Here is a 20,656-nt window from a genome sequence, read left to right on the forward strand (position 1 = left end):
GGAAAGCAGCTCTGCCTTTCCTGGGAAGGCAGCTCATCCTCAGCTCTCTGGATAAATGGGTTTAACTGCTGCACGTCAAACCTGGCTCACAGCACCACGTCACTGGAACGAATTCTGGGGCTGAGGACGCCTGGCTTCCATTTTAGGGGATGGCAGGGTCACATCTCTTCCCTGTGCCTCAGGTTCCCTACCTGGAATCTGGAGATAATGATCCCACTTGTGAGGGACTTTGAGCTCGATGGATTCAGCTTTTTGCTTTGAATGGAGACAGAGCCACATGCCCAGCCTGGCATCACTGATGTGATCACAAAGCAATCAGACATGTGGGCCCTACGTGTTCCCAGTCTCACAGCATTAATTGGGAAGGTATTTGGGCTCAGATCCTCCCAAGTGCTCAGGTGTTTAAATCCCACCATCTCAAATATGAATCGTGTACCTATCACTCTTGGAGAGGAGCATTTGGGGGTCCTTAGCTCTGCTGCTGCCCCAGCCCCTGACATCTGCACCTCGTATCCAAGCTCAGGAATTGGCTACAGCAAATATTTCAAACAAGCAGCCATCAAATCCCTGGACATAATGGACAAAGACTTCGGATCACAGAGTGCAAAACTCTTCAGAGCCTTCAACAGCAATTCCTGATGAGAAGTTGTGAAGAATCTGGGGGGATTTGCCTGGGCTCCTAAAAATGGGATTTCTACAAGCACCCAGCAGTTTGTCCTCCCTCATAACATAAAAGCTCAGTTCAATTTCACAGCACCAGAAACATGGTGTTTCTGCAGAGGATGTAAAAGCAGGGAGGAGAGGAGAGGAGAGGAGAGGAGAGGAGAGGAGAGGAGAGGAGAGGAGAGGAGAGGAGAGGAGAGGAGAGGAGAGGAGAGGAGAGGAGAGGAGAGGAGAGGAGAGGAGAGGAGAGGAGAGGAGAGGAGAGGAGAGGAGAGGAGAGGAGAGGAGAGGAGAGGAGAGGAGAGGAGAGGAGAGGAGAGGAGAGGAGAGGAGAGGAGAGGAGAGGAGAGGAGAGGAGAGGAGAGGAGAGGAGAGGAGAGGAGAGGAGAGGAGAGGAGAGGAGAGGAGAGGAGAGGAGAGGAGAGGAGAGGAGAGGAGAGGAGAGGAGAGACCTTCCTCGAGTTTTCCCTGGAGAGAAGGGCAGGGAGGACTCAAAGCCACCAGGGAAGCCAGCATGTGTTGGGAGAGGGCTGTGTCGGCACTGCACAGCTCCCTCAGTGCTCCCAGAGCCATTCCCTCGGGAGGGAAGGGGAGAACAGCAGGAATCCAAGCCAGCCCCTGTCAGACAATACCCTTTTCTAGAACTTTCATACTTCTATTTCTCCAAAGTACCTAGTTTTATTTACAAAACTATCCTTCAAAACGTTTTTCCTAACTCCATTTCTCTCTCAACAATATCTGTCCTATTCCACGATGTTTCTAAGTCAGCATTTCTCATCTCCAAGTTCACCTACAAACACATACCGTGTAAGCCTTACGCCCTAAACACTCTCTCCAAATTCATTTCCCACAAGGCCCGGGTTTAAGCCCAGCTTTACCTCGGCTGGCACGGCCCATGCACATGTTGTCTGGAGTCACCACCTCCTGCTTGATGGAGAAGTAGTCGGTCTGCAGCGAGTCCTGGGGCGGCTCGCGCAGCAGCACCGCGGGGTAGTCGTTCTCGTACTTGAGGGACAGCAGCTCCTCCGAGCTGATGGGGTGCAGGGTCTGGTAGGACTCGGTGATGAAGCTGGGCTCGGAGAACTCGGAGGGGGGCACGCACTGGGCGTGCTCAATGCCGTAACCTAGGGGCACAGCAGGAGTCAAAGCCCACCCAAAACCAGCCCCAAGGACCCAGAGCATCGCCCACCCCCACCCTGAGGCACTGCTTTGGGTGAGGGGTCCAGAAGCTACAGAGATGGGGTCTAAAAATGCAGCAATTTAGCAAAATGAGGCACCCCCGACCATCCTCAATGTTCTTTGCACCAAACTCCTCCCAGGGGAGTTGCCAGAAGGAAAAAGCTGGAAAATCCTGGGGAGTGGAGTCTCAGCAGAGGAGCAACAGGGTAAAAATGTTTCATTGCTGATTGGGAAAGGTGAGTCCCTTGCACAGCCACCTCTCCCCAGTGCCAGAGCCTGGAATCCCAATTCACAGAGTCATGGAATCCCAGAATCTCAGACGGTTTTGGATTGGAAGGGAACTTAAAGTTCATCCAATCCCACACCTGCCAGGGGCAGGGACACCTTCCACTATCCTAGGTTGCTCCAAGCCTGGAGCAACCAGCCTGGCCTGGGACAATTCCAGGGATGGAGAGTCCACAGCCTCTCTGGGCACCCTGTGCCAGGGCCTCCCCACCCTCACAGTGAAGGATTTCTCCCTCACACCTCATCCAAATCTCTCCTCTTCAGGTCAGTTAGGCTTTTTGCTGGGTCATGAAATATCTCCCAGATTTCCAATGCCCTTAAAGAACATCCCCAAAGCAATGGCAATGGGAAGCGCAGGAGTGCAGGTGGAGATTAATCCCTTTCCTTGCTAGGCCTCCCCCGGCAATCCAGAATTAAGCCTTCTCCTCCCATTCCCTCCCTTCTTTAACAGGCTTTTTACAATTCCCAAACTCAAGTGTGCTGAGGCTGCTTTCAAAGTCGGCTGAGTTACAGCTTCAGACAAATAGTGCTTGAAAAAAAATCAGATGTTGGCACACAAGGCAGCCACCAAAAAAGTACAGGAGGCTTCCAAATCAACCCTGAACCCTTGGGAAAACAACTTCCCCCTTTGCATGGTGCAGTCCTCTTGTGGTGCAGACAAACCTCTGCTCAAAGGTGCTTCCAGGCATGATAATGGTGATAATTGACACTGCTAATTGAGACTTACTAATGAAGTAGTCGGAGGTGTAGCGGGACTCGGGGTATGTGGTGTTCACTCCGTTTGCTGGGTACGGTTTCACCTCTTCTGCAAAGAGGAAAGGAAGGAAATGTCACCAGTTGGAGGCACATGGAGCTGTGCATGACTTTCTGTGACACAGAGAGCCCTGAACTTCCCAAAATGTCCTCCCCAGGTTAAACTGGGACGTTCTGAGCAACAGAAATTAATTCAGAGCTGAAATCCCACAGAAACCTGGGGCACGTGGGGTTCTTTGGGAATTCCTGCTGCAGGTATAGCCAAACTTAAACAAAACCAGCCCAACCCAAACAGCAACAACTTTCTCAGCCAGGGCTCCAGGAGGCTCTGAGCTCGCAGCTGCATCATTTCCTTGCTTGCCTCAGGCTTTGTCACCTCTCCTTCTCCTGAGGGTTGTTGAGCACACTTCCATGTGTGAGTTCCTGGAAAAACTCCCCACACAAGGACAGTTGTTTTCCTGGAAAAGTCTTATTTTTAGACCAGCAGTAGGTGTATATGAGGGAGTGGGTGACCCATCCCAAACCCAAACCCAGCTCCTCTTACCCCAAATCTGTGTGAATTCCCAGCCTGTGCAGCGCCTGATGCAGGCACAGCATTCCATTTGAAAACTGCTTTGTCTCACTGTCCCCGACCCCACTCCTGACACAGACTCCTCCATGTATGTATGGTCAAAATGCCAAATTTCAGCTTTCCATAGGCATAACTCACTGCGAGGGAGCATGGAGCACGTCAAAGCATGGATTCCCTGTTTCCTGTGGCTTTTCCCAAGCATTTTGCTCCTCCTGGGCTGTGCTGAATTTGCTTTCCCATGTAAAAGCCACCCTGCCCCTACCCTGAAATTTTTTTCCATGAACACCTGACTCATTCCAGCGTGGCATTCTGAGCAGGGGTACTGGGATGGGAGATTTTCTTTCCTTTAACCAAAGCAAGGCCCCTGGGCAGATCTGGGCTGGGTTTGTTTCTGCCCTGGCTCTGGAGAAGCCAAGCACAGATAACGCACGTTCGCCTGTGAGGAGCCTAAATTTGGCCCTCTCCCCTGGGGACTGCAGGCTGGAAAATATTCCCTAACAGAAGGAGGGGTTGTGCAAACACAGAGGACTAATGAGAAATGCTCTGTTCCTCTCTCCACAGTGTCTGCCAAGGGGCAGGGGGTGACCACAGAGCAGGGGAGAACCTTCGGCTGTGCTTAGAGTCAAGTGCAGGGCACTGCTGACTGCTGGTAACTGAGGAGGTTATTTTAGGAAGAATTATGAAAAAGTGAGCCTGAAAATACCCAAATCCATGCAGAGAAAAGGTACCCATGTGCTGTTTTTAAACCCTGAGCAGCCTGTGGTATGTGAGTCATGCAGTGCTCACAGGGGACAGTGTCAGCTCAGGGGACAGCAGGGTCACAGCCTGGCCCAGCACAACCCCAGGCCAGCAGCACAGGTAAAGCCAGGCATTTCGGGGTTAAGAACAACTCCCAGCACCAACACCCCCAGTGATGATGGTGGGGAAGATGGAGAGACAAGCTGGAGCCCTGGCTGAGCCCGGAGACACCTGGACACCTGTGACACCTGTCCCACGTCACATCCAGGCGCAGAGGGAGAGCCCCAGCTCCTCCTGCGTGGGCAGTGACGTGGCAGGGACAGCTCTGTTCTGTCTGTACAGCACCAGCACAGCTCTGGTCAGGGCTGCAGATGAGCCCCAGCACCCACAGGGAACAGAAAGCAGTCCTGGGGGGAGGCTGGTTATTTCTTGGGACCCACCAAATACCTCACTGGAAATGTGTTCAGAGCCCACCAGAGGAGCAAGGGCCCTGCTTGTGCAAGAGTGACAAAGCCACCAGCAAAACCAAACAGGCAACGGAGATTTCTGGGTTCCCAGGGCAACACTAACAGTGTGAAGACAGAAATTCAGCTTTATTCATTTTCAGCCTTTCAAAAGAAGAGTTGCAGCAGGCACAAAGATTTTCAGCCTCTTTGAAAAACTCCTCCCTATCCTAGGCCTTTGTACCATCAATACTGCAGTGTCTGAATACCCACATGTGTCAGTGCTGTCTGAAATTATGATTCCCCTCTGCCATAAATGTACAGCATCACGTCCATCTCCATGTGTGGGGAATCTGCAGGAAGGAGGTGCAAACCCAGCCCTGGTGCCTCAGTCAGCACCTGCAGCACATCCCACCCTCTCCAGTGGGCACAGCCCAAAAAATCACAGACTTACAGAATCCTAGGAGGGTTGGGTTGGAAAGGACCTCGAAGACCAGCTACTCCCAACCATGGGCAGGGACAGCAGGGAAAGAAGGGCTGTGGGAAGGTGCAAGCAATGGCTCATTGCAAGGAGAAATTGGGCTGACCACAAGGTTTGGCTTTGTTTGGTTAAACTGCTCGGTGTTGATCCAAGCACTCCATTAAAAATATGCAAAACAAAAGGGACAGACCAGATTTAGAGCCCAAGAGCAGGAAAACAGCCTGGCCTGCCCAGAGCCCGGGAAGGGCCATGTTTACCCTCTGCAAACCACAGGTAGCAGTAAAATTAGTAATGGGCAATTAACATCCATTTGTCAATGGTTTCCTGGAAGGAATAACTGGGCTCCCCCTCCCCTTCCTGCCACCAGGGTCAGTAGGACAGCACAGGGGACATTCCAGGAAAGCAAACAGCTCTCCAGAGAAGGGAGCTGGAAAAAGAGCCCAGGTGTGCTGCAGCTTCTGCTTGTGGCTCAGGTAGAGGTATTCAGCTCCTCACCTGCTCCTTAGAAACCATCCCAGTGCTCCTGGGCATCCAGACATGGAAAATCAACACCCTAAATCAAAGTGTGTGTCCCCAGCCACTGAAAGTTAATGCCCTTGGATGTTGTCATGCAGGGAATGCCACAGATGGCTTCTCCTCACAGAAATGTTGGTTTTGGGGATATGGAACACCCTTTTTTTGGAACATGGAACAAAGCAAAGCAGCTTCCAATTGCCACTGGGAGATTTGGGTAGGATTTTGGCTGTATTCCTGTACCCAGTTCCAGTGGAGGAAATAGTAAAATTCACAACAGAAGCTGAACAGGCTGAGGAAAAATGCTTTGGAAAATCCCACCATGGATTCCAGGCAGGCAGAGTGTCCCTGCCCACTGGGGATCCCTGCCAAGCAGCCGGCACAAACACTCTGCCTCTTTGAGGCACTGCCAGGATTCGCCTAGCCCGCTGCCGTTGGGATGCCCATTTGGAATCCTGCTGAAAAGCTGGGCTTTGGAAGACATTTTTCCCAGGATTAAAGCTCAAGGTGAACACTTCCTGGTCTATGGAAAGCCCCAGAACCAGGCTGGCCAGGCTGCCATGAATTGTTCACCCAGGACACCCCAGGACTGACCTTTCTGCAGGATCTCCAGATGTTCCCAAAGGATATCTCCCACAAAGTCAGGCGCCAGCTCCAGGAAGCACTCCTTGCCCAGGGCACAGAGGGCAGCCCCATTCATGCAGAACTTCTGGAAATCCACTTCCTTCAGGCTGAACTCGTTCACTGCCCACATCACCCAGTCCCGCACGTGCGTCTCCGTCCACTGCTGGGGGTCTGCAGAGGGATCCAGCAGTGAGCACTCACAGGCAGTTCTCCCAGGAAAACAGGACACAGACAGTGCTGCAGCTGCCCTGCACTAGCACAGCCTCAGCCCTGCAGACTGGCAGCCCACTGGCAGCAGGGTGTGAGGAGCACCGTGCCCAGTCTGGCTCCTCCTTAACGTGGAAACATTTCGTCCAAGGAACAAGCTTTGGATTTGTTTGGGATTTCTAAAAATTCCATCACTTTCCTGACCCCCTTCTCCCACCCATTGCTCCAATTTTCTTGGTTTCTCCCTGTCACCAGCCTCTGGTAAAGGGTCCCTGCTGCTTCTCTGTTTAGTTGTCCACGTTTTTCCAGCTGAAGCTTCCAAGAACCAGCAGGGGAGATGTCAGACAGGGAATTCTGGGCAGCCTGGCAGAAGGACACAACCCCTGTGGGTACTGTGGTCGTTCATGGGAAGCCATGTCTTACCTTTGGGAATTCCCAGCCGCTGCTGCTCCTTGGCAAAGCCACTGAACGTGGCTTTCAGTGCCTGGGACATCATTTCTTTGCTGCTGGGTGTTAGTAAAGGCACATCTGCACATTCCATGTCTGAAAGAAGCAGGAGAGAAACACAGCCATGAGCACATGGGGCTGGGAAAGATGTCAGGGAGTGCTAGCCATGTGCACATGGTGTCCCTATACTTCTGGAATGTGTTACTGGATGATGATATCAAGGCCTTTCCAGGCATTAGCCTGCTGGGCTTCAGCATTCCAGGTGCATCTGGAGCCTGGGAAGTGGCTCAGCAGCTCCAGGCACTGAGGAAGGCAAAGAGTCCCACAGCAGGGTGAGCAAGAAAGAGGGAGAAAAGCATCCCTGAATTACCACTCTGTCATCCCAGTGCAAAGAGAAGCAAGGAGAAAATTAAAGAATCCTAGAAAATTCTTTATCCTAGGAAATTTTTCCCAGTGGGGGTGGAGAGGCCCTGGCACAGGTTGCTCCGAGAAGCTGTGGCTGTCCTTTCCCTGGAAGAGTCCAAGGCAGGAGGTGGAGTGGGATGGGCTTTAAGGTCCCTTCCATCCCAAACCATTCCATGATTCTGAGACTCCATGAAAAAGTGAGCTGACAGCAGGCTGAGACAGGATGGAGGAGTGGCAGAATACTCATTTGAGGGGGGAAGGGAAACAAAGAGCTGGAAAATCCCACATTAGCCCAGAGTTATGTCATAGCACAGAGCCACGGGTGAGTCATGGACAACGCCAGCCATCCCATGGGACAGCGGGGCCAAGCCAAGAGCCAGGCCTGGAGTCAATCCTGACAAGGACCAAACCTCTTCCTTTCCTTTTTTAAATCCCTTTTTCTAATTTATTTGGAAGGAGATGAAGCTTTGTAGCCAAAGAGTCTCACAAATAAAAGCAACTATTTGAGGCAAAATATCTGAATAGAGGTTTGGCTCTTTTCCCTGGACTTTCAGTATTCCTGAAAAACATCTTTGATGGAGAAGGAAAGTCTTGAACAACCACCACCCTAGAAACTGCACTTGGTCAGCAGAGATGGAAATCTTCCACCTGAGGTTGGTTTAGCTCTGCAGTCTAGTAGAAATTTTCCATGAAAACTCAGTGGAAAAATGACACCATGGGCGAAGTCTTTGGTGTTCTCATGAATATCTGGACGCAGACATTGAAAATCAAAGAATTTTGTGTCTTGTGGAAACTCAACCACCACAGTTTTCCATCGCTCCAAGCTTATTAAACTCCTGATTTAATAAACCTTTACGCCTGCAAAACGCTGCTGAGGGCCTGCTACAGGTAGTGTTGGTGTATTCCTGATAAAACACGGAGTCAGGGATGGAAGCAGCGCTGCAGCCACTGGGAAGAGCCAGCCCAGCTGCCCCAGTCTGGAATTCCTGCTCCACTCAACTCCTCCCCAGCCAAACTCATGGGCATCACTTAAAGGCCAAACAACCCAACATTGGGTTTTTTTCCAAGTGGGAATCTGGGGGTTGGGTCAACAGAATTCCAGGGCAGTGGTGGAGTCACCACCCCTGGAAATGTTTTAAAAAGCTGTGGATGTGGCTCTTGGGGACATGGGTTGGTGGTCGCCTAGCAGTGCTGGGGAATGGTTGGACCCCATGATCTTGGAAGGCTTTTCCAACCTAAACAATCCTGTTTTTCCATGGAAAAACCTCCACATGCAGCTCTGTAACACAGGGTGAGGGTGACAATGCTGCAAAGCATCCCCAGATCATCCCCTGGATGCTCCCAATGCAATTCCACTGCCAAGCCGAGCAACTTCTCTGTCCCCACTTCTGCCCCTTCCATCTCTCAGCCCCAGTACAAAAAATCCCCCTTCCCTTTGCACATCCTCCAGCCAAGCCCCCAAGGCTCTCCAGAAATTATTTGCAGACTCTTGGCTCAGGTAGGAACAGTGAAACTCCCGACACGGTGAACACAGGACACAATTCCTGCCCTCAGCCCACCACACAAATCTGGGATTGCCTCTACAGTGTCAGGATCAGGACCTTTGAAAGCAAATCCCACATCCAAAGGCTATTTGGCAAATTACACTTCATTATTTGGCTGGAGAGGGCACAGAAAATGAGCAGCCACCATCGCTATCTCTGTTCCCCATCTGCTGCTTGAGATAACACTGGGAGAAAGTGGCTCGGTGCCCCTTTCCCTTCATCCTCAAGTTACATTTGAATGCTCTGCTCTCCCTGCTCTGTGGTCACAGGGACCACCCAGGAATCTGCTGCCTCCGCCTGCCTCAACAGCAGCTCCTGCCTGCCCTGGGAAGATGAGTCAGAGCCAGGCTGAGAAAACGGTTCTAACCCCAAGTTTAACACTGAATCACCATGAAGACCTGTGTGGAGGTGAGCTGCTCAGGCCAGACACCAAGAGCAGGGTGAAAAATGGTATTTTTATCTCTGCAGTATCAAGGGCCCATCCCTGATCCTGCTGTTTGGTCGTGCAGGATCCATGGGGTTGGCTTTGCACAAACCCAGCAAATCAATTTTTCAGTAGCGGGAGGATAAGATTTCGGTTTAGGAAGGTGAATGCTGATCTCTGCACAAACAACCTGTCAAAACAGGGGAGACTTAAAAGTGATTCACAGGGAGAGGTCACAGGGAAGCAAACAATCTGTTCCCAAATGAAAAAAAAAACATGCCAGAGGACAGTTTCTATTTAAACACCCAAATCAACCCAAATGTGCATTTCAAGGCTTCTGCAAAATATATTGTGCTCGGCAGATGCAGGACTAAAACATCATCTGCTTTTTTCCTGTGAGGTTGCAGCCACTTGTTTGAATTTCTGCTGAGGACAGAGCAGCCCCAAAGCCCTGAGCCTGCAGAAGCCTTGGTTGGGTCAGCAGTGTCCCAGAGCTGGGGAAAACTCACCCAGGGGAACCACACGTGTGTGTGAAGCTCTGCAGACGTGTTTGGAGACAAGGCTTGGCTAGGTTGCTTGAGAAGGATGGGGTGGATGGACAGTTCTAACTCTAAATTCTGGTTCTGCTGCTTTGGGGGTACTGAATTTATTTAAACAATTCAGTATTTATTTTAAAACAGAGTGGTTTATGTGCAAGGAGCATGGTGGGCTTCACCTAGCTCTGTGCAGGGCCAGGACTTGGACTTAGTGAATCCCTGCCACCCTGGAATATCCTATAACTCTATGAACTTTGCTGGTGGAGGGAAATTCCTTCCCGTGGAGGCAAACCCTGGCAATGTCCTCCAGCCCTTTGCCTCCAGTCTGGGATGCCTAAAGGTCAGAGTTGAGCAGAATTTCAGGAACAAAAGCAACAAGCCTGGCTTAGCTGCCCCAGTATCAGCTTTCAGTGCCATCTGAAACCTGTTTGCAAGATTTTAATCAAACCTTGCACCAATAAAACCTCTTCTTTAGTGCTGCCCACAGAGCACAGGGCTGCGTGCAGGGGCCGGGGCGGGAGCCAGCACCAGGCCCAGCTGTTCCACCTAAACCCAGTTTAGGAATGCCGGGGCTTTAATCCCAAAAGCAAGCTCAGCAGCAGGGGCCAGACTGGGATTTCTGGCTGGTTTTTACAAGCCCATCAAAGCCCCCCTGACACAGCTGCCACGTGCACCCGGCTGTGTGGATGCCATGTCCTTGTCCTGTGCCGACAGAGCCGCCTCTGATTTCCCTCCTGGGAGAGCAGGCAGGGAGCTATGGTTTGATTTTTAAACAGTGCCAGGAGTTGCAGTCGCCCTGGAGAGTTATGTCAACAGCATCTGCAGCATCTGTGGAGCAGAGATGCAGGATTTGCCTTGCATGGGGACAGCTTTTATCTGGCTGCAGCTTTCCAAGGCAAAGAGGGATCTGGAGGCTCCGTGGCTTCTCCAAACCAGGACCCTTCAGCTCCCTGACATCCCTGGGGATGGGACTCAGAGACACAAGGATAAAACACCCTGACATGGCCCTGGATGGGTTCTGTGCTAATGGGGACATGCCCAGACCCCCCAGCCAGGGACACGTGGAGCCTGAGAGAAAACCAGGAGCAAAGAGGCCAACACCACCAAGTTCATCTCCCAGCCAAATTCCCACTCTGCTCCCACCAGGCCCTGCATGTCTAAACTATTTCCACACATCTGATCTTTTTAAAGGACTCGGATTTACAAACTTTAGGGATTTTGACCTTCAAATGCACAGAACTCCTCTGCACGCCAAAGCCATTTACAGCTGATTGCAGAAGGAAAATAAATGGCAGACAGGGGGGAAAAGGGATGCTCCGAGCAGAAGGATGGGAGCAAAGTCATTTTTCAGCCGAGTTTCCACTCGGGGTCAGTGACTCCTCCAAGCTCCCCTCGGCCACTCACTGTTTTTTCCAGAGCCCCAGTGTGTCCCCGTGTGGGGTTTCACTGAGTAGCTGCTGGAAATGGATGTGGAGAGGGTCAGAGCGGAGGCACCTGACCCCACAGCACCTCCTGTCCCTGCCCGGATGGATGGATGATGGATGGATGGATGGATGGATGGATGGATGGATGGATGGATGGATGGATGATGGATGGATGGATGGATGGATGGATGGATGGATGGATGGATGGATGATGGATGGATGGACACCAAAGGGCAGGAACCCAAGCTCTTCTCAGCCTCCCCTCCCCAGGCCTGGAGCACATGGATGTCATGGAGATTCCAGCCCTTGTGTGGCTTGGCAGAGGCAGGGGGACAAGGGGGAAAGGCTTTAAAATGAAACAAGGTAGGTTTAGATTTAGATTTAGGTTAGATTTAGATTTAGACTACATTTTAGGAGGAAATTCCTCCCTGTGAGGATGGGGAGGCCTTGGCTCAGGGTGCCCAGAGCAGCTGAGGCTGACCCTGGATCCCTGGGATTGTCCAAGGCCAGGCTGGACAGGGCTTGGGGCAGCCTGGGACAGTGGAAGGTGTCCCTGCCCATGGCAGAGGGGTGGAATCAGATGGGCTTTAAGGTCCCTTCCAACCCAAACCATTCCAGGATTCCATGATTAAATTAGGGGGAAGATGCATGTTGGTTTCACACAAGATCATTTGAAGGGACTGTGCATCCAAGGGCTCCATTAATTCCTGCCTGTGTCCCTCAGAAACCTTAATCCTTGAGCCCTGAGGCAGCTGAGATCCCTCTGGGGCCCCCATCCCATCTTTCTGGAGCTGGCCACGGTCCAGGATGTCCCCCCACTGCTGGATGATGATGGAGCAGGAGTTTCCCAGAGGGGTGACAGGGGTTCACTCTCCCACCCTCCTCCCATGTGCCCACAGTGACTCCGTGGCCACCAAGCCCACAGTTCCCCCCCGCAGCCCACCCCGAGCTCATCTCCCTGAGCCCCTCTGTCCCAGCTTTCCCCAGGATCCAAAGCAGGGCAGAGCTGGAGCTGGGGGAAGCTGGAGCTCAGATTTCCCAAGGTTCCCCAGCTGGGAGGGTTCAGCAGCCCAGAACCTTTCTCAGGATCAGAGGAGGCTGAGGAGAGGGGGGCTGGGAGCTGAGACCCTTCCCACGCTCCCCAGCAAGGACGTCGGGCACCACAGAGCCACCACGTCCCCACCAGGTCCCCCCCACGTCCCCAGCTCGGGTTTCCAGCACCCCTAGGCACCTCCAGCCCCTTGGGCAGCTCTGCCTTTCCCAGGTGCCCCCGCCCTGGAGCAGGGACACCCAGGCTAACAACCCTGGCTGAGCCCCCTGTTATTTAGGCAGGATTAGGCAAAAATTTGTGTGCACTTTTGAACTGTTTTCACAAGCGTTGCCTCTCACTCCCACGCAGGAAGCAGGAGAGGAGCCGGCCTGTTCCAATTAGGGCTCCTCGGACCCAAAGGGCAGTGAGATTCGAGGGGGGGAAAGGGAAAGTGGCTCAGAAAGCTGGAAAAAAGGACCAGAAGGAAATCTGGATGTGGAGCAGGGATAAGCACAGCAGGGGTGTTTGCTGGGGCTGTGGGGATGGGATGGGATGGGATGGGAGCAGATGGGGGAGATTTGGCTGTCCTTCCTGCAGCAACGTGCCAGAGACCGGCCCTGCTTCCCTCTGCAAGGATGGCACAAAAGGTGCAGACATTTGCTATTTTAATTTAAAATAAATACATTTCTTAAACAAAAAAATAAAAAAAAAAGAGAAGAAAAATAAGTCTTTTTTTTTCCCTCCTTCAAGCAGTGAAAAATAAATACTGTGAGATGAAAGCTGGGCTTCAAGAGAAAAACAAGAGAGGAAACCGAAAGCCCACAGTGCTTAGCACTGCAGAAAGCCCAACAAAGCCGGCTTTTTTCCGGCCCTCAGCAGTTTTCTTAAGGAGATGTGGTGTGCCATGGGGGCCAGCTCTTCCCCTAAAAAAGGGGCCTGAACACTGTCCTCCCTAAATGCAGATAAAAGCATTTTGTCCCAGGTTTGGGCTCTCAGCACTTGGAGCACCAGAGGGGAAGGTTCAGCTGTGGGTGAGGGCTTGGGGTGCTTTGCTCTGCTCAGCCCTGTGTGCCATGGACAGCCTGGCCTGGCAGAGACATGTCCATGAGGAAAAGTGGACACAGAGCAGCCACCAGGTGAGGAAGGGCTGGTTTGGCTCTGGGGGTCTGGCAGCTGTGAGGAACCAGGCCCAGGGAAGGGATTCTGCAGCCACCATCAGTCACAGCCTGCCCTGCTCAGGCTGCAGCTCCCTCTCCTCCCTCGCTCTCCCTGCTTTGTAACGTGGGCGTTGGATGGCAATGCTGGGAAAGCAGCATCCTTGAGCGTCCCAGGAACTCGCAGGGGAGCAGCCTGGTGGGCAGCTCACTCCGTCCTTGGCTTTTGTGGGAGAGATGAGGGAATGAAGTGCTAGAGAAAGGCCAGGGCTGAAGCTGAGCTAAACCACAGCCCTGAGTCAACGCTTACTGCGATTATGGGAAAGCTCCCCCAGCTCAGCAGGGCCAGGGCCCACAGCTCCTCTTCCTTCAGCAGCTCAGGGGCTTCCCTCAGCTGGGGATTAAGCCCATCCTCCCCACTTCAGCTGCTGCAAGGAGCACAGATGGATAAAGCAAACCCTGGGGGGATTCAGCCACCTCTGAGGTTGGGGAATGTGGCCATGGTTTAACAGCACTCGTTGGAACCACCAAAGAAATCAGAAACAAGGTTGGTCATCAATCAAATTCTATCAGCTTTGCTCAGAGCAGCTGTGGCTGCCCCTGGATCCCTGGAAGTGTCCAAGGCCAGGCTGGACAGGGCTTGGAGCACCTTGGGGTAGTGGAAGGTGCCTGTGGATGAAATAATGAGATGAGCTTTAAGGTCCCTCCAGACCCAACCCACCCGAGGGTTCTAGAATGAGATGCTACAAGGCTGGAGTTCAGCTCCAGCAGCACCAGCAGCTCAGCATAAGACCCTCCCGCTTTTGAATCAGCTCTAAGTGGCCTCTGCAGTCCCTTCAGATTTAACAGCATGACAACATAAAACTTCCACCCGCCTTTTCCGAGCCTGCTGGCCTGAGAGCAGAGGCCAGCTTAATTAAACCCCTGTGGAGGCTCCAGGCTGGAAACAGCCAGGCCAGGAGGTTGGAGACAGCGAGGAGCAACCTCCACCTGCCCAAACCCCTCCTACTCAGGAGGCAAAGCCTCTTCCAGCAGGCATCGGGCCCTAAGAGCCCTTCCCTGCCTCTTTCCCAATGGAATATCCCAGGAGCGGCGTCCCCTCTGGAGCCAGGATTAACACCTCACCTCCGGGCTGGGATCGCTGCTCAGCAGGGCTGGGAGGACCCTCCCAGGCTGGCGCAAACCTGTGAGCCAGGCTTCCCCCGATAATCACCCTAATCCCTGCTAACCGCGCCTCTAAAGAGCTCTAATCCTGGGGCAGGGCACACACGCGCCTGGAAAAGCCTGTAATGGACACCCAGCCCGGCTGGAAGCAGGTCAGGTGGAACCAGGAGCCCAGGTCATGCCCCACCTCCGGGAGATGCTCCTTTCAAGCAAACCCTGCTGCTCACACCCCACAGAGCTTGGGTTGCTCACAGCAATGGGGAAAAAAGGGAAAAGTCCCTGCGGAGCCCCAGCACTTGGCACCAAGCAGGTGAGCACAGCTATTGCCCTGCTGCTGGCACAGAGCCGGGGTGCTCACGGGGCTCACGCCTGCGAACAGAAGCTGTTTGAAGTTCCTCACTCTCCCCAGGCTGGGCTGGGAGCCCTCAGTGCCAGCCGTGCCCCCGGAGCCTTGCAGGGCTGCAGGAGCCCAGCCTGAGCCTTCCAGAGCAATCCCATGCTGGGCTCCAGCCCTTAGGGAGCTCCAGGTCATCCACACCCACCGTCCCTGGGAGCTCACATTCCCTTCCAGCCAGGTCAAACTCAGGAATTCTGCTGTTCTCTCCTCAGCTCCCTGGCTGATGTTGCCATTTCTGGCATCTTTGATGAAGAAGGGATGGGACTGGATGATTTGTCCCTAGGGAAGGAGGAACCCATCCCAGAACCCTGCCATGGATTTTTTCTGGATTGCAGAAGAACCCCTGGGATGCTCCCAAGGTACTCCCCGGGCAGTTCAGATGGAACATTTCTCCATCCATCCAAAAAAACCCTCAGACTCTTCTGCAGATATTCATCTCTCTCTCCTTCATCATCAACCAGGAACAGGGACAGACACAAAGGGGATTCAGCTCCAACACCTCCAGCTGCTGCTGCTGGCTGGGGCTGCCAAAGCATGCACCAGAGTCTCCCAGCAAGGGAGAGCAGGGATGTAGCAAGGCCAGGTTGAGGATAACTGGCAGAACATCATGTGGGGAAGATGCTGTCAGGATGGGAAGTGTGAAAAGGGAAGGCTGAAATCTCTTGGCAGGGCTGTCCCTTCGCAGCAGGAGGAAGGCCAAGGAACCTTCACTCAAGCTGAGCTCTTTCATCACTCACAAAGGATCCCAGCCCTCCGAGCCGGCTCAGATACTCCTGAAGAACAAACTGTGCCAGCACACTTTGTGAGCAGCCATGCATGACCTCACAGCTCGGGATGTTTTCATCCCACAATCCCAATGATCCATGTGAATGACTCCATGCCCTGGATAAAACCCCATCATTTGTGTGCCCATCACCAGGACACGAGACATTTCTGAAGCCCATGGACTCCAGAGCTGGCCCTGCTGCTGGGAAATCACTGGGAAATCACTCACAGAAGCCTCAATTACCCTTGCCTTGGGAAGGGATTAGGCACAGAGATGCTCAGACAAACACCTCCAATATGTCTGTCCCAAGGAATTCCCCAACCTTCGCTTGATTTCCCTGCTCAGACTGATCCCTCTGTGTCCAGGCCCAGCCCCTGCCCCCAGGCCGAGTCACGCCAGACACGAGGCAGCACATGGCAGGACAGAGGCATTGCCCTGGGGCTGGGGTGATGTTCAACCCCCCAGATACGTCCGTCCACATCAAAGCCTCTGCTGCGCTCACCAGCTCCCATTCATCCTCCGGGAAGGTTTGTGAGAGCTGGGCCTGCTGCAGAGATGCCGTGGTGTGTCCCCGCACTCATGGGGAAGGTCCCTGGGGATGTTCCTACGGCTTCCTGGAGCCCAGAACATCCCCACAGGACGCTGCCAGCACGAAGGCGGCGGCGCGGAAGGATCAGAGGATGACGAGCGAGGGAAGGAGGGAGCCTCGGCAGCTCCGGGTCACCTCCCCTCGCTGCCGCGGGCGACGGGCGCTGGGCGAGCCCTGCGCCGCTCGGCAGCTGCAGATTCCTGCCTGTCCCACCCCCTCCTCCGCAGCCTTGCCGGGCAGCCCTTCCCCGCAGGGCAGCGCCAGCCAGACAGCCGGGATTGCTCAATGGCAGCGGCAAGTCGCATCGCGTCCCGCGGCTGGCACGGGCACCGCGGCTGCCGTGCCCCGCCAGCCCCGCTCCTTCCAGGCTGGGACAGCTTCCCCTCCTTCCACATCTGGGAGTGCTGGGCAGCGCTCCGTGAGCGTGTGCAGGGCAGAAGGAGGAGGAAGAGGAGGAGGAGGAGCCCAAGAACTCCTTCACCTCACAGGAGCCCTGTCCTCACCTGTCCTCCCCATGTGCCCCCCTCACCCCGCTGTGCCCAGGGAAGTCCCTGCACACGAGGACTCCAGAGCTGCCCTCCCTTATCAGCCCGAGCTGTCCCGGTGCCAGTTGCAGTTTCCAAAGGCGGAGAGGGAAGATTAGGATATTTAGCTTTGAAATCAAACAAATAATTGCACAGGCTTTCTGCAAACAGATCAGGGTTGGGAGGTCAGAGAGCAGCTGGTAAATCTCAGCACTGTTTGCTCTGCCTAAATAATATTAGACCAAGGATAATCAATCATTTTAATCAACAAAATTATTTATAACTCTTTAGAACAAACAGTCAGCTCCACTGGCAGCTGCCAAAAGATGGCAGGTAATGATCCACATGTCTCCAATTCCCCTGTGGTTATGGATTGACTCCTTTGCATCCCTGGATTTACTGCCCTGAAGATTTGCCCTCACAAGTGCCATGACCCTCTCTGAGGGTGTCCCTGGCCAGGGCTCACAAGCACACACTCAAAAACACACTCAAACACACACAAATACACCCAGCAGCCCCCCTGCAGCTGAAGCCCCCTGCCCAGGGCAGCTCACAGGAGTCACTGCACACTCCAAGCACCTTCCCGAGCTGCATCTCCCAGAGAGGGAGGAGAGGGAGAACCTGCTGCACAGGAGAGGGAAAAGGTGCTCCTTCTGCTCTGCCACCTGAGCCAGCCCCACCTCCTCGGGCTGTGGCTCTGCTGATGCCACCACCTGACACCTCCATGGGCACCACTCATGTCCCACATGCTGCACATTCCCCCAGCCCTGGGACAGGCCCTGCACAGCAGCAGATGATCCCAGCAGCCACAACAGGACAGGAGCCTTTTCCAGGCTGGGCTGGAAGCCATGAAAGCCAAGGAATTGCTGAGAGGAGAACAAGAGTCAGCTTCCCATCTGGGACCAGGAGGGAACCAGGACAAGGCCATCCCTGGATGCTCCTGCCAGCCCTGCACCACTTCACCTCCCTGTCCCCTGTCCAAGCTCAGCTCCCCCAGTGATGGAGGCCAGGAAGGGCCTGGGAAAAACCTGGGAACCAAAGCTCTGGAGCCCACACCAGACTCAGGAACAGCGGTGCCAAAGTAATTTCATTTCACAACTTCCCAGGAACAATTCTCCTGGTTTTAGTAATTTTTAAGCAGACAAGAAAACCAACCAAGGGGATTTTCCAGGAGAGCCCCAATATTAATCATCTCCATCCCAGGCTGAGCACAGGGCTCCTGAGCTTTGCCCCGGTGTGTTACACCGTGCAACATCCAGGTGTATCCTCAGGCACAGGAGAGAGGGTTTTCCCAACCCCCAAGAAGTTCTTTTCCAGCTCCTACTTCTAGGAAACTTCCCACCAGGGAAAGGACCAGTGCAGGGATTGGGCCAGACCAAGCCCTGGGAAGATGAAGGTTGGAGTGAGCTGGGAAAGGCGGCCAAAGATGAGCTGGGCTGCCCCATCAGCCTCAGTCATCCCCATCCCAGAGCCAAGCATTGTCCAGGATGGGATTATGTCAGCTCCTGGCCTCAGCCGGGAAGAGCCAAGGGCAGGCAGGGATAAATGCGAGCACCTGGAGGTGCTCGGATCTGCCCAGAGGAAGCCTGAGCTTGGAAACCTCGGCGAGGGCTGGGGGAGAGAGGCTGAGATACTCCCAGGCCTCGCATCCACCCCGCGAAGCATCCGGAAGCTATTAAGGAATTACAGCCTCCCTGGCCCCAAGCCCTCCCCGGCAGAAGTGCCTGGGAGCAGATGGTGAAAGGGCTGATTGAATTCGGCTGCTCACGCCAAGAGGTTCTTTAGGAGAGACTCCATGGAGGAGGGGGTGGAGGGGCCGGCATTTGGGACTCAGGAGCTGGGAGCTCTTGCCAGGAACTCCAGGAATCCTCCGTCAACCCTAAGGAGGCTGGAGGAGCTTTGGCAGTGACTTGGATGTGTGGTTTGAGGGGTGTGAGATTCCCTCAGGAGCTTGGCCCCGAGCTCCTGGTAATCCAAGGCTGGTTCCTCTCCCATCATCTCCAAGGGCACCGTGCACTGGACCAGCTCCCTTCCATGGACCTGGCATGGTCCCAGGAGCTGAGTGATCCCAAGCCTTGATCCCAGCTGAGAAGGAGGCACAAGAGCTGCCAGCCCAACAGCCCTGCCCATCCCCGGGGCTTTCCTCCCAGAAAAAATGCCTGTTTGTAAAGATCCTTAATTCTCAATTTGGGGTAATCCCACCCCATTCCCAGCACCCATGGGAAGGCACTGGGTATGGGACCAGACCTCCCAAAGAGCCCTCGGAGAGGGATGGAACTCCAGTTACTCTGGATGAGGAGGAGGTGGGGAAAAAAGACCAGGATGAGAAAAATGTAGGATGAAAAAGAGCCAACAGGAGGGGGGGAAAAAAAACAAGGAAAATGTGCTTCGAAAGTCATCCTCGGTGCCAGCCCTCCCGGGGGTGAGGCGGGGGTGATGCCAGTGCCTCGGCAAAAACAGAGATGGAGGAATCAAAATTGCCTGGGGATGAAGGAAGGGTTTAAACCCTCCCTGGAAAGTGGAGAAGAAGAAAAGGAGGAATGCCCCAAAAACCAAAACAGCCCCAAGCTCTGAGCTCTCAGCCCTGGCCAGCCAGCTCCAGCTCCCCATTCCCTGTGTCCCAGGGGGACAGGCATCGGCTCTGAGGCCCCCGTGCCATCCCCTATCTCTGAATCCATCCCTGTTTTTCCAAGGGAGAAAGCTGCAGTGAGTCCCCTCAGATCCTTGGCCGGCTGCCAGAGGTTGGGAAATCAGGAGCCTGGTCAGGCTCTGCTGGAGGGGCCGGCACGGAGCGCTCCGTGACCGTCAGGGGATCTTTGCGGAGCAATCTTTTCCGAGACAAGTCATGAGATTATTTCTTGCCTGGAATTTGCTCCCGCAGCTCCCATCGGCCCCGGACTGCTGAGTCAAGAGACCGCCGGGGCTGTGCCCTCCAGATGAGTAAATAAATTGCCATGGGGAGTGCGGGAGGCCGGGGGGGCTGGCGCCCGGCGGGGCGCGGGATGGGGCAGGGAGGGGACCCGATGACTCCCGAGCCTTGGGCTGGGGATGGATCCCGGCTTGGCAGCCGCGCACGGAGTTAGTCACCAGATTAGCGAGCAGTTACACACGCGGCTTAAAGGCACATCACCCTCCCCTCCCCTTCCCTTTCCTCCTTTTCCTCCTTTTCCTCCTTATCTCTCTTTTTCCTTCTTTTCTTTTTGAAATTACTTTCAGCCGAACTTTGGCTCTCAGTGAGTGCCTGGGACGGGCAGCCGGACAGCCACGGAAGGCAGAAGCCCTTGAAGACGCCGAAGGGGGGGAAAGGGTCCAGCCCGGGGGTGACACAGCTCGGGGCAGCCCCTCCTGATTCCTCCCCTCCCCATCCCGCAGTGCCGGGCAGTCGAGTCACTCTATAGGATCCATATGGCCCCGGCTGCTCCGGGCTCGGCTGCTTGGAAGCGAGAATGGTGCGAGTCATCCCGCTCGAAGGCAAACAGGCGCAGGGCCGGGGCCTTTCATGTTCCGGCCTTTGGAGCCAAATTCAAATCTGGAGCCGCTTAAAGGGATGGAAAGAGCCCCAGCGAGGAGCGGCCCCGCCGGGCCGCGGCTACCGGGACAGCTCCGCATCCCAGAGGCCGCTGCTGCCGCTGGAAAGAGAAACTTTCCCAGCCTTCCCAGAGCCCGGCACAGCCTCGGACATCGAGCCCGAACTTCCTGGCAGCCCTTCACAAAGATGGGCTTGGGAAATGCCACCGATGCCGCTGCCAACCTGTCGGGCTCCTCTGCTGCCTGGGGCTGATGCCAGGGCTTGAG

At 54.3% G+C, this 20,656-nt stretch overlaps 1 protein-coding gene across 1 annotated transcript in view; it reads right to left on the minus strand.

Annotated features, from left to right (window-relative positions):
* The window catches only part of ETS1 (ETS proto-oncogene 1, transcription factor), a 43,370-nt gene that overhangs the window by 13,664 nt on the left and 9,050 nt on the right, over window positions 1-20,656 (minus strand). Inside the window, exons 2-5 of the mRNA XM_053996910.1 lie at window positions 6,881-7,000; window positions 6,221-6,421; window positions 2,855-2,932; window positions 1,542-1,787 (exon numbers count right to left, since the gene is read on the minus strand). Coding sequence (XP_053852885.1) covers window positions 1,542-1,787; window positions 2,855-2,932; window positions 6,221-6,421; window positions 6,881-7,000 — 645 coding nt within the window. The remainder of the gene's footprint in view (window positions 1-1,541; window positions 1,788-2,854; window positions 2,933-6,220; window positions 6,422-6,880; window positions 7,001-20,656) is intronic.

This window comes from Vidua macroura, chromosome 22, assembly GCF_024509145.1.
Source record: "Vidua macroura isolate BioBank_ID:100142 chromosome 22, ASM2450914v1, whole genome shotgun sequence".
Lineage (NCBI taxonomy): Eukaryota > Metazoa > Chordata > Aves > Passeriformes > Viduidae > Vidua > Vidua macroura.